Source organism: Andrographis paniculata, unplaced genomic scaffold, assembly GCF_009805555.1.
Source record: "Andrographis paniculata isolate CXL003 unplaced genomic scaffold, ASM980555v1 Contig80END, whole genome shotgun sequence".
Lineage (NCBI taxonomy): Eukaryota > Viridiplantae > Streptophyta > Magnoliopsida > Lamiales > Acanthaceae > Andrographis > Andrographis paniculata.
Genome location: NW_026137618.1, coordinates 4,141,986 through 4,158,469, shown reverse-complemented (window position 1 = coordinate 4,158,469; position 16,484 = coordinate 4,141,986). Strand labels below are relative to the sequence as shown.

The 16,484-nt window shown below is 33.3% G+C and overlaps 1 protein-coding gene across 1 annotated transcript; it reads right to left on the bottom strand.

The window, feature by feature from the left end:
- Positions 1–6,703: 6,703 nt before the first annotated feature.
- On the bottom strand, positions 6,704–7,462 carry LOC127240989 (F-box/FBD/LRR-repeat protein At1g13570-like). Its single transcript, XM_051259864.1, has one exon. It carries the CDS (start codon positions 7,460–7,462, stop codon positions 6,704–6,706), a length of 759 nt encoding a protein of 252 aa, XP_051115821.1.
- Between the last annotated feature and the right edge of the window lie 9,022 nt (positions 7,463–16,484).

Below are 16,484 nucleotides of genomic sequence, written 5' to 3'. Positions count from 1 at the left end.
AACCCATATGTTGTCCCCAATCATTAAACCCTAATTTATTTTACCGGGTCAAAAAGTGAGGATAACTTCAAGAAAAACTTAGATCCATAATGTTTTTTAAAATCAAACAAAATCTAAGCAAGAAAAAAAAACTCGCAGAGAGTTTGCGCGTTGTTAGCAAAAAACCATCAAAATTTTACCCCAAATTAAAGGAGTTGTAGATAATCGTTTGTTTGTAATCTTACAAAATTCAACAAAATCTAGACAAGAATGAAAGCCCTAAAAGCAAAGAGAGTGTGCGTGAGTCTTAACCATAGAAACCTTACCCCAAGTTGAAGCTGATGTAGAAAATTGATTGTGTGAAGATAAAGCATTCAACAGAAACACAAGACGCAGCAAACAACAACAATAATCGATTAGACTTGTAGGGTTTTTGTGATAAACCAAATGTGCTAATTTATTTGGTTTAAGCAGTATCCCTCTCCGGTCTGACTTTAAATATTTAGTTTACTTTTTATTATTAATACTTACATTTTTATTTTAAACCTTACCCCAAGTTGAAGCAGATGTAGAAAATCGATTGTGTGAAGATAAAGCATTCAACAGAAACACAAGACGCAGCAAACAGCAACAATAATCGATTAGACTTGTAGGGTTTTTGTGATAAACCAAATGTGCTCATTTATTTGGTTTAAGCGGCGGACACCTGTCCGCCTTTTCTGTTTTTATTACCAGTATCCCTCTCGGGTCTGACTTTAAATATTTAGTTTACTTTTTATTATTAATATTTACATTTTCATTTTAAACCTTACCCCAAGTCGAAGCAGATGTAGAAAATCGATTGTGTGAAGATAAAGCATTCAACAGAAACACAAGACGCAGCAAACAGCAACAATAATCGATTAGGCTTGTAGGGTTTTTGTGATAAACCAAATGTGCTAATTTATTTGGTTTAAGCGGCAGACACCTGTCCGCGTTTTCTGTTTTTATTATTAGTGTCCCTCTACGGTCTGACTTTAAATATTTACTTTACTTTTTATTATTAATACTTACATTTTTATTTTAAATTTTATATATAATATATATTTCATTTCCTTCCAATGTACGTTTTTTAACCTTTTGATTTGTCTATTAAAAATTACATTAATACAAAAATACTAATTTTATATAATTACAAACTATAAAGACGTATGATTAAAAAAATGACCTATAGAGTAAATTTTTTTTTTTTCTAAAAAAATGGTTTGATTGTTAATTTTCTTTTACACGATATAACGATTATTTGCATGTATTTTATCAACGGACAATAGAAAATTGGGAGATTTGAGTATGGAATGAGTGTTCTCTTTAAAGACACCGGCCCAGGCCATTGCTCTTTTCAACTTTTAGGGTAGCTTCTAATCAAGAAAACAACAAATGTGACATTATCCAAGATTTCAAAATTCACATCATTGAGTTCAATCATCATTGATCAGATCGTTGAGCTGTCGAGGAAGTTTTTGCAGCACACCACCCAGAGCCAAGAATTAATGAAAACAAATAAGGTGAACTCCATATTATTCCGCGCCTTAAGAAAGTTAATAAATTAAATGGCTGGCTCGGGAATCCAAACCATCTACGCACTCAAACAAGATCAAGCTATATGTAGTTCTAAGTTAGCAAATACATGAGACTCACGTATAGAAACACCTAAGGAAACAAAAAACAAGAAAAACAATGGAACTGAAATGATAATGCAAAGAAATCCTGTATGACCCTACCCTATCTGAACCGGAAGCTTGAGAGTCCAGCAGCGTCAACACGGAGCAAGACATTCATTTTTGTTTTTCCTCTTAGATTTTGATTTAACGAGGAGATCTTAGTTACAAGTTTACCGTATACTGCTTAATTACAAAGCTCACATTTATATTGATGCTAGAGTATAATATAGTTTTATTGGCAATTTTATATTTATACATTCAACGATAGAATGATCCAATATAGAAATTAAGAATTATATATACTTGAAACCTCTCATACTCTCCGTTGTCGGAAAAAAAAAAACAAGACAAAACAAACCCTATATATTATGATACTAATTAAAATAACAACATTCTGTTTTCTTTGCTTTCTCATGTATTCAGTCAAGGATCCAATTTACAATTGATTGACATGTTTGACAACAACATGGCAACCTCCAAGTCTTCTGCGCGATGCTCATCCTCTTTGCCGAGGTCAAGCAGGGCATCTGTGCATTCTTTGTCAAGATGGCTTATGCTCCCTCCTTGCTCATTATTGTCTCTCTAAAAAAATTAAACCAATTGATTGAATAAAATATAGTGCGTGCGGACATACACACTTAAATATATATGTGAATTTATGTGCAGACAATGAATCAAATGCTTGAATATCTCGTTTTAAGTAGCAAATGATGAAGATAGCAATGAAATCATGTCATATCTTGTTAAGAAACACACCTAGGATTAAGTAGGCGAGTGTTGCAATTGTCTTGTTTTGCATTCTTTTTTGACTTTCTTCCTTCGTTTAGAATGTTCTTCGTTGTAGGCTTAAAGTCCTGCACAAGAAATGAGCCATCGTAATTGTCAATAGACCACGATGGTTAAGGTTCATTACCATATCTTTGGCCCAGTGATAATAAGTAGGAATGTGTGTTCAATGAAGAGGCTGCATTGAAGTGCAGTGTTGACAATGATGGTGCCATTTAATCGGTTCCTGCATATTTTGATGAAAAAGAAAGTGATGTACAACGTGTTAGAAATTTAGATCCTGCACTTCTGAATGGTAGCATCAGCAGCGTCTCGAATACAACTACACAATTCAGTTCGAGAAACAGTAGCAGCGCAGAATCGTCACTATCCTCTATCCGACACAGCTGCAGTGCAAAATTGTCAACATCAACTGTCCAGAATAGCAGTAGCACTGAATAGATGCCAAGAAAATTTAAATCTGTTAGAAAAATTTTTGAATCATGTGAGTTTGCTTTTTTAACGTTTGATCCTATGTCTTTTGAAGAAGCTGTACAAAAATCAGAATGGAAAGAAGCTATGGCAGAGGAACTGAATGCTATTGAAAAAGACTCCACTTGGGGGTTGGTCGGTGTCCCACATGATAGAAATGTTGTTGGCTTGAAATGGGTGTTTTGTACCAAATATAATCCGGATGGAAGTATTCAAAAGCATAAAGCTAGACTCGTCGCAGAAGGATATTCACAACTACATGGTATAGACTTTGACAAAACTTTTACTCCGATTGCTCGCTTTGAAAATGTGAGAATAATTTTGTCAATTTATCAATTTGATGTGAAGTCAACTTTTTTAAATGGTGCATTGGAAGAGGTGTATGTTTTTTTCAATCTCCTGTATTTAATGTTATTGACAGTGAAGATAAGATTTATAGGTTACGGTAAACTCTTTATGGGTTGAAACAAGCTTCATGGGCTTGGTACAGTGAAATTGATTCATTCTTTCACAGAAATGGATTCTCAAGAAGTGAGACCTACTCTATATATAAAGAAGAAATGTAATGATGATTTCTTGTTGGTTTGTTTATATACTGATGATATGGTATATCTTGTATCGTGAAAGGCCTTACTTGATGATTTTAGCATGATGGGCTAATTCAATATGAGAGACCTTGGGTTGCTAAAATATGTTTTTGGGACTCAGGGTTATTCAAAGTAAAGATGATATTTTTGTGGATCAAAACTTCTATAATTGCAAAAAAATTCAGATTTGTTGGTTTCACCAATAGTGATATATGGCTGTGTTCATTGATGATCGCAAAAGTGTGTCCAGTAATGTATTTAATCTTGGTTCTGGAGTAGTAACATGGAGCTCTAAGAAACAAGACACAATAGCTCTATCATCATGTGAAGTGGAATATTAAGCAGCAACTAGGGCAGCAAAGTAAGCATTGTGGATTCGGAAACTTCCGACATATTTGGATCATGAACAGAAGAAGGCAACACAAATTTTTTCTGATAACAAGGCAGTGATTTGCAATTGCCAAAAATCCAGCTTTCTATGGGAGGACAAAAGATATTGACTTGCAGCATCACTTCATTCAACAACTTGTAGCAGATGGAATAATTGCAGTGACGTTTTGTGGAACCAACGAGCAAGTAGCAGATATCTTCACCAAGTCACATTCTCAAGCCAATACGATTATTTCAAGATGCGTATGATAGTCACAAGCTTTGAAGCAAGGAGGAGTGTTAATTAAGTTCTTCAAATTAGTAACTAATATTGTTATTAAATAATATGTGCACATATTTTAGGAGTTGTATTAAGTTATTTTAGGAGTTCCAATCGTTTTTTTAAAATTTGCATTTCTAATATTTGATAATTATTGTATCAGATATTGTATCATTATTGTTTGTATTTCTTCCTCACATATTTTTTTCTTCTTGTTTTGCTATCATCAAGTTAATGGAGCATAGTTTCACCAGAATCCACATCCAGCAAGTAGGGATTTTTTATATTTCTTCGACTGAAGGAATTGATCGACTCGGATTTTGTGCAATGGGGAGCTGAGAAGGAGCATTGCCCTACTCTTGAGCGGCTTCGACTTTGTAATTTGGGTTCATTGGAAAGAACCCCTTCCGGCATTGGAGATATTTCAACATTACGTAGAATTGAATTGGTTAACGGTAGTAGATCTACTTTGAAGTCGGCATATGAAATATGCATGGGAGGAACAACAAGACATGGGATTTGAGACACTTGAGGTTCTAGTCTGGCATAAGAGTAAATGGTGTCCAATCAATGATGTCATCTCACAAAAAATCTCGGGGGAGCGAACATGTGGACTTGATGATGATGATGGCAAGTCTATATATATAAGCTCGGAAGATGGAGATGACGAGTCTGTCAATTCAAGATCTGAAAATGCATGCGAAGATATTGGAGACAATGAGTCTAAAGATATATGCGAAGATGGAGATGATTAGTCTGAAGATAGAACTGAAGATGGAGATGATGAATCTAAACATATTGACAAGATGTGTCGAAACATGAAGATGATGAATGTAAAGATTATTAGATATTTCATTTTCGAGTTTGATTCATGGAGATGGTCCTAATCCATGTCATAAATTGGTATCAGAGCGGTTGTTGATTTGATCATAAGATTTCGAAGCTATCTTGTTTACAACATGTTCGATCATATGCCTCTATGTCCTGTTTGATCAAATTTGTGCTAAAATATAGGTTTAATTCATGCTATTTAGAGATAGATCATAGTTTTTGGAGATAGCCAGCTCGTTGTTGTAAAAATTTACTCTCTAGTGGAAATGATAGGTAGTTCAAATCCATTGTTAGTTGTCAAACATAGTTGTGTTGTTGAATTTGTTTCTCAAGAAAACACAAGTAGCAGTGATTTTTTTGCCGGCACTAACAAACTTTGCGCATAGTTTTCTAAGTGTTCTTAGACCTTGGCTGAGTAATATGGTTTATTTTTATTTTTATTTTTATTTTTTTTATCGGAGTAATATGGTTGATTTTGAGCCTAAACACATGGAATTAAGTGAATTGAGGGCTTAGAAGCTTGATTTTGTGGGTTTTGTTGGTAATTCGTATTTTGGCCGTAACTTTTGCATACGAACTCCGATTTACTACTGTGAGGAGGTTTCGGTATCGGCATCGGCGTCGAATCCTTAATAAATTTTTTATTGATTAGCAATATAATTATTTTAATTATAGAAATAATCAAAATTACGTTCCAAAATTATTAAATTTTCACTACCCTTAATTAGGGTAATTAGGTGTATAAATGAGCTTAAAATTATATTATAATTTACTTTTATTATAAAATTAAATAGATTATTTTTTATCTTTAAAAAAATATATTAATTATAATTTTATTAATTATGATATACTTAATAACATTTAATACATATTTATCTGTTTTTTATATGTATATAAATAACATCAATGTTGATTTCTTTTTATTTGAATGAGAAATTGTACAAATTTTTATTTCAGAATATACATGTACAAATAATTTCAATATATATAGTCACAATATATAGTCATAATATATTGATGCTGATGTAATTTATTATTTTTCAATAAAATAAAAATAAAATATATTATTTAATAAATAAAATTTTATTTTTTGATTTACAAAATTTTCCCCCCACCCCTCTCGAAGTATTCTGGTCGGCGGCTGATTATAACTGCAAGCAGCAAGTGACTTTTTGGATTATGTACAAATAAAATTTAAATGTTTTCTTTTTTGTTTATAGATCCTGATTTGAAATTTTAAAAATTTGAAAGAACTTAAGAGTGCTTGAAGAGTTAACAAAATTTATTTCAAATCTCCAATACATAAACAAATAATTTAGAAAATGAAATATAACAATAAATAAAAAATCATAATATCATAGAATAAGAAGAAGTCATGGCAATAACAGTAAAACAAAAGCAAAGATGAAGTAGAAGAGTATAGAATGCAGCTGCGAAGTAAAAATCTTGACTATGGGTCCTGTGAGAAATAACACATTATAATATCATAAGACAAACAAGCCGAATATAATCGGTGCCAAAATTTAAATCATAATCATAAGGTATGAAATTCAGATGTCGATCTTTTCGAATTCAACGAGAAACCTCAGTCTCAAATATCTAGTTCAAGTTGGATAAGACTCGAGTGTTTGAGATTAGTAGCATTAATATCAAGACGGGAATTTTGAGTTTCGTAATAACAACCTTTAATATACACCAACTCAAGCAATGGACACCAACTCAAGCAATGGACATTCGGATAGAAACCTTTGCAACTCTTGTGGGGCAATGTCGACCATATGAAGCCTAAGTTTGGCAAGCAAACTGAAACCATTGAAAGTAGGGGCCAGTTCGACGCTGATTCCTACAAGCTCCAAGTATTTGATTTTAGGAGCATCAACATCATGTACCCAAAATGTTTCTGTCAGCTCGTGCAGAGACATCCACTCAAGCTTCGGACAGCTAGAGATAAACATGCGTAGCTCATCGTAGGTAATCTGGACATGTTCAAGACTAAGCTTGACAAGCTCAGGAAAACCTCGGAAAGTAGTAGGCAAAGTGATCTCAACTAAAGTAAGCTGCAGATGCCTCAGGAGATGAAAACTTAATAGATCACTAGGTAAGGCATAAAGAGTGGTTTCGGTCCAAACTTGGAGTGAGAACTCCTCAATACAGTTGCTTTTCAAGATCTTGAGCCAGCGATCGACAACCATATGGCCAGAGTTAGTATATTCAAGTGAAATCTTTCGAATGGGTCCTTTGTGTAATAGCAGTGTGTGAGAAATGACACATTCAGGGGGGCATTCTGAAGGCAACGATTCCATGAAGTCGTGATCGAAATTTAGATGTGGAACTGATAACCACTTATACCTCCATTCTCTTGATAGTACACTAGTTCTCACCACATCTTTCAACGGCAAGTGTTTAAGAATTTCGTCGATGACGTTGTCAGGAAGCCTGGTGATTCTGTCGGAAGCCATTTACCATGAAATGATTCTTCACCTGATTACAAAATAAAAGAACAGATTCAAAATGGCAGTTAATAGCACAATCCATATGTTGTCCCCAATCATTAAACCCTAATTTATTTTAGCGGGTCAAAAAGTGAGGATAACTTCAAGAAAAACTTAGATCCATAATGTTTTTTAAAATCAAACAAAATCTAAGCAAGAAACAAAAACTCGCAGAGAGTTTGCGCGTTGTTAGCAAAAAACCATCAAAATTTTACCCCAAATTAAAGCAGTTGTAGATAATCGTTTGTTTGTAATTTTACAAAATTCAACAAAATCTAGGCAAGAATGAAAGCCCTAAAAGCAAAGAGAGTGTGCGTGAGTCTAAGCATAGAAACCTTACCCCAAGTTGAAGCTGATGTAGAAAATTGATTGTGTGAAGATAAAGCATTCAACAGAAACACAAGACGCAGCAAACAACAACAATAATCGATTAGACTTGTAGGGTTTTTGTGATAAACCAAATGTGCTAATTTATTTGGTTTAAGCAGTATCCCTCTCCGGTTTGACTCTAAATATTTAGTTTACTTTTTATTATTAATACTTACATTTTTATTTTAAATCTTACCCCAAGTTGAAGCAGATGTAGAAAATCGATTGTGTGAAGATAAAGCATTCAACACAAACACAAGACGCAGCAAACAACAACGATAATCGATTAGACTTGTAGGGTTTTTGTGATAAACCAAATGTACTAATTTATTTGGTTTAAGGGCTCTGACACCTCTGTCCGCCTTTTCTGTCTTTATTACCGGTATCCTCTCCTGTCTGATTTTAAATATTTAGTTTACTTTTTATTATTGATACTTACAGTTCCATTTTAAATTTTATATATAATATATATTTCATTTCTTCCAACTGTACTTTTTTTAACCTTTTGATTTGTCTATTAAAAATTACATTAATACAAAAATACTATTTTTATATAATTACAAACTATGAAGAACGTATGATTAAAAAAAATGATCTATAGAGTAATTTTTTTTTTCTAAAAAAATGGTTTGATTGTTAATTTTCTTTTACACCATATAAGGATTATTTGCATGTATTTTATCAATGGACAACAGAAAATTGGGAGATTTGAGTATGGAATGAGTGTTCTCTTTAAAAGACACCGGCCCAGGCCATTGCTCTTTTCAACGTTTAGGGTAGCTTCTAATCAAGAAAACAACAAATGTGACATTATCCAAGATTTCAAAATTCACATCATTGAGTTCAATCATCATTGATCAGATCGTTGAGCTTTCGAGGAAGTTTTTGCAGCACGCCACCCAGAGCCAAGAATCAATGAAAACAAATAAGGTGATATCCATATTATTCCGCGCCTTAAGAAAGTTAATAAATTAAATTGCTGGCTCGGGAATGCAAACTATCTATGCACTCAAACAAGATCGAGCCATATGCAGTTCTAAGTTAGCAAATACATGAGACGCACTTATGGAAACACCTAAGGAAACAAAAAACAAGGAAACCAATGGAACTGAAATGATAATGCAAAGAAATCCTGTATGACCCTACCCTATCTGAACCGAAAGCTCGAGAGTCCCGCAGTGTCAGCACGGAGCAAGACATTCATTTTTGTTTTTCCTCTTAAATTTTGATTTAATGAGGAGATCTTATAAATTACAAGTTTACCATATACTGCTTAATTACCAAGCTCACATTTATATTGATGTTAGAGTATAATATAGTTTTATTGGCGATTTAATAGTTATACATTCAACGATAGAATGATCCAATATAAAAATTAAGAATTATATATACTTGAAACCTCTCATACTCCCCGTTGTCGGAAAAAAAAAAAGACAAAACAAACCCTATATGTTATGATACTAACTAATAAAGCAACATTCTGTTTTCTTTGCTTTCTCTATTCAGTCAAGAATCAAATTTACAATTGATCGACATGTTTTTGACAACAACATGGCAACCTCCAAGTCTTCTGCGCGATGCTCATCCTCTTTGCCGAGGTCAAGCAGCGCATTTGTGCATTCTTTCTCAAGATGGCTTGTGCGCCCTCCTTACTCATTATTGTCTCTCTAAAACAATTAAACCAATTGATTGAATAAAATATAATGTGTGCAGACACACACACATACATATATATGTGAATTTATGTGCAGACAATGAATCAAATGCTTGAATATCTCGTTTTAAGTAGCAAATGATGAAGACAGCAATGAAATCATGTCATTTCTTGTTAAGAAACACACCTAGGATTAAGTAGGCGAGTGTTGCAATCGTCTTGTTTTGCATTCTTTTTTGACTTTCTTCCTCTCTTTAGAATGTTCTTTGTTGCAGGCTTAAAGTCCTGCACAAGAAATGAGCCAGCGTAGTTGTCAATAGACCGCGATGGTTAAGGTTTATTACCATATCTTCTGCCAAGTGATAATAAGTAGGAATTGCAGAGTGATAATAAGTAGGAATGTGTGTTCAATGAAGAGGCCGCATTGAAGTGCAGTGTTGACAATGATGGTGCCAGTTAATCGGTTCCTGCATATTTTGATGAAAAAAAAAGGGATGTACAAGGTGTTAGAAATTTAGATCCTGCACTTCTGAATGGCAGTATCAGCAGCCTCTCGAATACACCTACACAATTCAGTTCGAGAAACAGTAGCAGTGCAGAATCGTCACAATCCTCTATCCGACACAGCTACAGTGCAAAATCGTCACCATCGACTGTCGATAACAGTAGTAGCATTGAATTGACGCCAAGAAAATTTAAATCTGTTACAAAATTTTTTGAATCATGTGAGTTTGCTTTGTTAGCGTTTGATCGTATGTCTTTTGAAGAAGCTGTACAAAAATCAGAATGGAAAGAAGCTATGGTAGAGGAACTGAATGCTATTGAAAAAGACTCAACGATGTCCCACATGATAGAAATGTTGTTGGCTTGAAATGGGTGTTTTGTACCAAATATAATCCGGATGGAAGTATTCAAAAGCATAAAGCTAGACTCGTCACAAAAGGATATTCACAACCACATGGTGTAGACTTTGAGAAAACTTTTACTCCGATTGCTCGCTTTGAAAATGTGAAAATAATTTTGTCAATTTATCAATTTGATGTGAAGTCTACTTTTTTAAATGTTGCATTGGAAAAAGGTGTATGTGTTTTTAAACCTCCTGAATTTAATGTTATTGACAGTGAACATAAGGTTTATAGGTTACGAAAAACTCTTTATGCGTTGAAGCAAGCTCCTCGGGCTTGGTATAGTGAAATTGATTCGTTCTTTCACAGAAATGGATTCTCAAGAAGTGAGACCTACTCTTTATATATATATATATATATATATATATAGAAGAAAGGTAATGACGATTTCTTTTTGGTTTGTTTATATACTGATGATTTGGTATATCTTGCATCGTCAAAGGCTTTACTTGATGATTTTAAACATAGCATGATGAGCATATTCAAGATGAGGGACCTTGGGTTGCTAAAAGATGTTTTTAGAACTCAAGGTTATTCAGAGTAAAGATGAAATTTTTATGGATCAAAAGAAATATGGCGGATTGTGAAGTTGCACCCACGCCAATGAATATTAATGGGAAATTAAAGCATGAAGACGGGATTGAAAAAGCAAATGCAACATTGTTTTGAAGTTTGGTTGGTGGCTTGAATTATTGAACACACACTAGACGTGATATTTCTTTCTTGATCAGTGTTGTGTCCAGATTTATGCATCATTCTACGAAAAAACATTTTGGGGCTGCAAAGAGGATTTTTCGTTACATTGCTAGGACGTTGAACTTTGGCATTTGGTACAGTAAGGCAAAAAACTTTCAGATTTGTTGGCTTCGCCAATAGTGATTGAGTTGCGTTCATTGATGATCGCAAAAGTGCGTCGGGTAATGTATTTAATCTTGGTTCTGGAGTAGTAGTATGGAGCTCTAAGAAACAAGACATAGCAGCTTTATCATCATGTGAAGCGGAATATTCAGCAGCAACTTGGGCAGCAAAGTAAGCTTTGTGGATTCGGAAACTTCTAATAGATTTGGATCATGAACAAAAGGAGGCAACACAAATTTTCTGTGACAACAAGGCAGTGATTGCAATTGCCAAAGATCCATTTTTTTCATGGGAGGACAAAACATATTGACTTGCAGCATCACTTCATTAGACAACTTGTAGCAGATGGAAGAATTGCAGTGACGTTTTGTGGAACCAACGAGCAAGTAGCAGATATCTTCACCAAGTCACTTCATCGAGCCAATATGGATGCGTATGGGAGTCACAAGCTTTGAAGCAAGGGGGAGTGTTAATTAAGTTCTTCAAATTATTAACTAATATTGTTATTAAATAAATAATATGTGCACATATTTTAGGAGTTGCATTAAGTTATTTTAGGAGTTCCAACCATTTTTTCAAATTTTGCATTTCTAATATTTGATAATTATTGTATCAGATATTGTATCATTATCGTTGTTGTTCGTATTTCTTCTTCACATATTTTCTATTCCTGTTTTGCTATCATCAAGTTAATGGAGCATAGTTTTACCATAATCCACATCCAACAAGTAGGAATTTTTTATATTTCGACTATTCAATCCCATGTATCCTTCAGACGGAGTACTTAATCCATCCCGGCCCCCTAGAAAGGATAATGTCTTCAACAAGGACAGCTGCACACAACTTTTTCAATCACATCCAGCTGCTCATTATCATAATGCAGCAAAGATACAATAAATTTTTGACATGTTGCATTAGGTGCAGGACACATTTTGAGTACCAAAATGTAAATGTGAATAAAAATCTAGAGTGTCCTCGGTGCAAAAAGCCTTTGCAGGCAACGGAGATTTCTGCTCCAAATCTCAAAGCTCCCAGCTTACACTATTAGAGCGCCTCCCACAACACTGAAGATCTATCACTATTCTTGAGTCGTTTAACAAGTGTGGAATCGAAAACAAGGGAAAACTACAGAAACTTTTCTCGGGGAATGGCAGATCCAACTCCAGGTCTTAATGCTGCCTATAGCATGGAGGAATCGAAGAAGAAGAGCCATGTAGATGGTATCCAACCTGAGCCTACCAAGATTAGATCACTAAAGAAGCCTGATACAAAAGGTTTGTCCAATATGGAATTACGCGAACTTCTAATGAAAAAGGCGAAGATGGCACTAGTAATACAGCTGAGGAAATTTGAGATGGAAAAGTAAGTGATGATGCAGTGAAACTAAAGAAAGGCAGGTTGACAGGCAGAAGAATCTTTGGATGAGTAAAGTTGAATGAGACTTATGTACTTATCATTACAAAGTGCATGCCATCAATCCTCATATACACTGGTAAAATATTGTAATATGTTCAGGTTGAGAATGTTTGATTAACCAGTTGTTGAAAAATCTATTGGTGTCCTTTAAATTCATATATCTAGAATTTGAACATGATCAAAGATAAATGAAACGGCCAAGATAAATGATTAACCGATGAAATTATTAAGTAATGGGTCAGTAGGACTATGGCAATGGGGCATTGTTTATTACCTAGCTAAATGTTAAGTTGGTTAAAATTGTTGGAATTATCACAGTTGTATAACTACTGCAACCGATGGTTCTTCTATACATGCCCTACAGACACACAACACAAGCACCCACTCGGGATTTAATCGGAGACATTGCCCTCAAACGAGGGATGTCTCACGCTATGATCAACAAATGGCTTCACTCACATGGCTTAGAGATCATGTGAAAAATTCTTTTATTTATTTTTTTGTCACATATATTTTACAAATTTTTCATAACTATTTTTAAAGCAATATTAATCTTTTGTTGTAGTAAATTCATACTTAATAAAAGAAATATCAAACGAATTACATGGTGTAAAACATGCAAATGTGCAGGGTTGGCATTGTCGGTAATGTTCTTTCATTGAAAGTTGTATAATATATTATTATTATAACTGAAATAACTTTGTAGGTATAATTAGAGGTGACAAAAATAAACATAACCCGAAAACTCAATCCGAACCCAGCACAAAAAACCGTATTTGGACTTAAAAATAGGCCCGAAATATTTTTGGTCAGTGTCTGGACCTTTAGAGATCGGGCCGTGCTTGGCCCGGCCCATTTCTTATGAAATAAATTTTTGAAATAAATACTTTTATAAATATATTAACAAATAAATATATGTCAAAAATTGAAAAGTATCGTATTTTAATAATAGTTGAGTTCTTATTTTATTAGTCGTAGGTCAACCCGGCACGTTTTGGAGTGGGCTGTGCTCCGGCCTGGACTCCCAGGCTTGACCGTAAACTGGGCCCGGGCCTATCCAGCACGGATTGAATACAGATCGTTTGGGCTGGCCCAAAATTTCCACCCATAGATATAATTTAAAAAAAAATGAAAAAGAAGAACATTGGTATATCTACAAAAAATAATTTTTAAAATAAATTATATAGTTAATCAATTTCGTCATTACAATATTCTTTGAAAATAATTACAAGTAAATAGTTATAAAAGTGGGTCATATATATCACTCAAAAATTGAATTAGTTACTACACTTGCCTACATTATTTTTCTATTTTATTATTATTTCTAATAAAACATGGTGCATTGCACCAAACGTTAAATTCCAAACACCCACTCCCTCACTTTATATGTAAAAAAAAAAAATATATATTCTGACAAACAGTTCTAATTGTTACTTCTTCTTGCTGGTGCTTATCGATTCATTTCTGCCGTGCATCCAACCAACCTCCTATATTGAAGCGAAATTGTATGTTTTCATCATTTTATTTGTTTTTCCGGTAAAGTTTAGATTCTTGTTGTTTGGTTTTGAAATCAACTAGCTTTTAAATTATTTTTTAGATGAAACTAATGTAAATGTTAAAAGTTCATATGAGAATCGATTACTTTTAATGGAGTAGACAATGAAATCAAGTAGGCAAAACATGTTTCAATTGAATTACTCTAGCATCATAAAGGTGACTTTTACTAATTTATTATATGAAAGTTGTGATGAATAAACTAGGGTTTCGAAATCTTAGGATGGAATGAAACCCTAGCTTTTTTATTTTTGTTTAATTTAGTATTATATGTCAAGTGTAAAGGCAATTTTAAGATTTTATATAAAATATCATCTCATTAATATTGTTAAAATAACTATCAAATTAAAATAAAAAATTTTAGAATAGCAATATTAGACATGTTGTGTTTCTGGTTTGATGCAGTATGACAAAGGCTTGTAGGTTCTTTCAACTTTAGCTTAACATCTCTTTCTTTTTTTTACTTAGACAAAAAAAGCTATAAAATTGTTTGTATTCATACCAACCATCTATCAAAGAGTTAATTTAAGAATGGTTAAATGAAAATTGCATACATTTTTATATACGTAATTTTAGTTAAGTATGTCCACCTATTCCAATTAATGATCTCTTTTTATGTTGCACTACTTATTTTCAATTTCATTATGTTGCTAAAAGAATATAAAGTTTGGAGATAGGTATCTGGTCCTAATTGTTCTAAAAGTTATTTCGATGTATAAGTTTGCCTATTTGCACTTCTTATTTCTAGGTGCCTAAAAATGACAAGTTTGTAGAGATACATTTCTTTGTTCATTTATTATTATTATTATTATTATTATTATTATTATTATTATTATTATTATGTCTGATTTATTCTCTCATTGTAATTAAAATTTACAATATTTGGGCTAATCCCCTTTAGTAACTTAATATATCAATCATGACAATTTTAGTTTTGTCCCGCGAAATAGTAAAATTAATATCAAGTTAAATCTAAAATTGAATATCCTTTACAATAGTTTGCACATTTAAGTTTTAAATTGTGTCAGTTTTTAATATTTCTCAAGATACCTGACCTTTTTAAAAATCAAATATTGAATATACCTAACATATATGCTTTCATTTCTATGAAGCTTTTATCGGTCCTATTCATTTGTCGGTACTTCGAATCTACGAGATGCAAATCATCAGATTTTCTGTTGTTAATAAATGGCAATATTGTATTCAATCATTACAATTTCCATAGATGCATGAAAGAAGTTTGCGATTTTCCTAGTAAAAACTACAAGTTAATCATGGCATTTGGATTATCATATATCACTTATGCAGAATATATCTACTTAAATATTTTAAGTCTTTTTCCTTTTTATCATATGTGCTTGTGTTAACCATGAGTTCGGTGTTTGATTGTAGAACTAAAAATGGAGTGCAACCAAGAAGAATGCAACACATTTTGGACATCATGCATTAAATGCAAAACACATTTTGAGTACCAAAATGTGTATTTAAATAAAATTCTAGAGTGTCCTCGGTGCAAGGAGGCTTTCCAGGCAACAGAGATTTTGGCTCCAGATTTAAAAGCTCGGGGTTCACAGTATTGGAGCATTTCCCATACCTCTGAGGATCTCTCAACATACATAAGTCGTTTAAGAAGTGTGGCGTCCAAAACAAGGGTGGAGGAATCGAAGAAGAAGAGCCATGTCGATGGTCCTCTAGGTGATCATTCAAATGGTATCCAACCTGAACCTGCCAAAATGAAATCAATGAAGAAGACTGATACAAAAGGTGTATCGAATATTGAAGTACGTGAGCTTCTCATAGAAAAGGCAAAAATGGAACTGGAAGGCCACCTGAGGAAATCTGTGGTGGAAAGTTAAGTGAAGATGCACTGAAACTAAACAAAGTTAGATGATCATACATTTTGATTAATTGCTTCTTAATTTCATCAGTTGTTGGATACTTTTGTTGTGTAATTTAAATTTGTATATCTTGAATTTGAATTTGGCGGCAGAGAAATGAAATGACCAAGATTAATGATTAATTAATGGAATTAGTTTACAAAATGTTATGTAACTTATAGTGTGTTGAAATAGTCAGCTACTGCAATGCTAACTCTTTTAAAGGCTCGGTTTATGCTAATAATAAGGGATCAAATATGTGTATTTTTGGGAATATAATAAGAATTCCAGGTTCATTCATTTTTCTACTCGTGAGGTAGAGCTCATAAGAGCTTATGTGAAGACAAAAGTGTTGT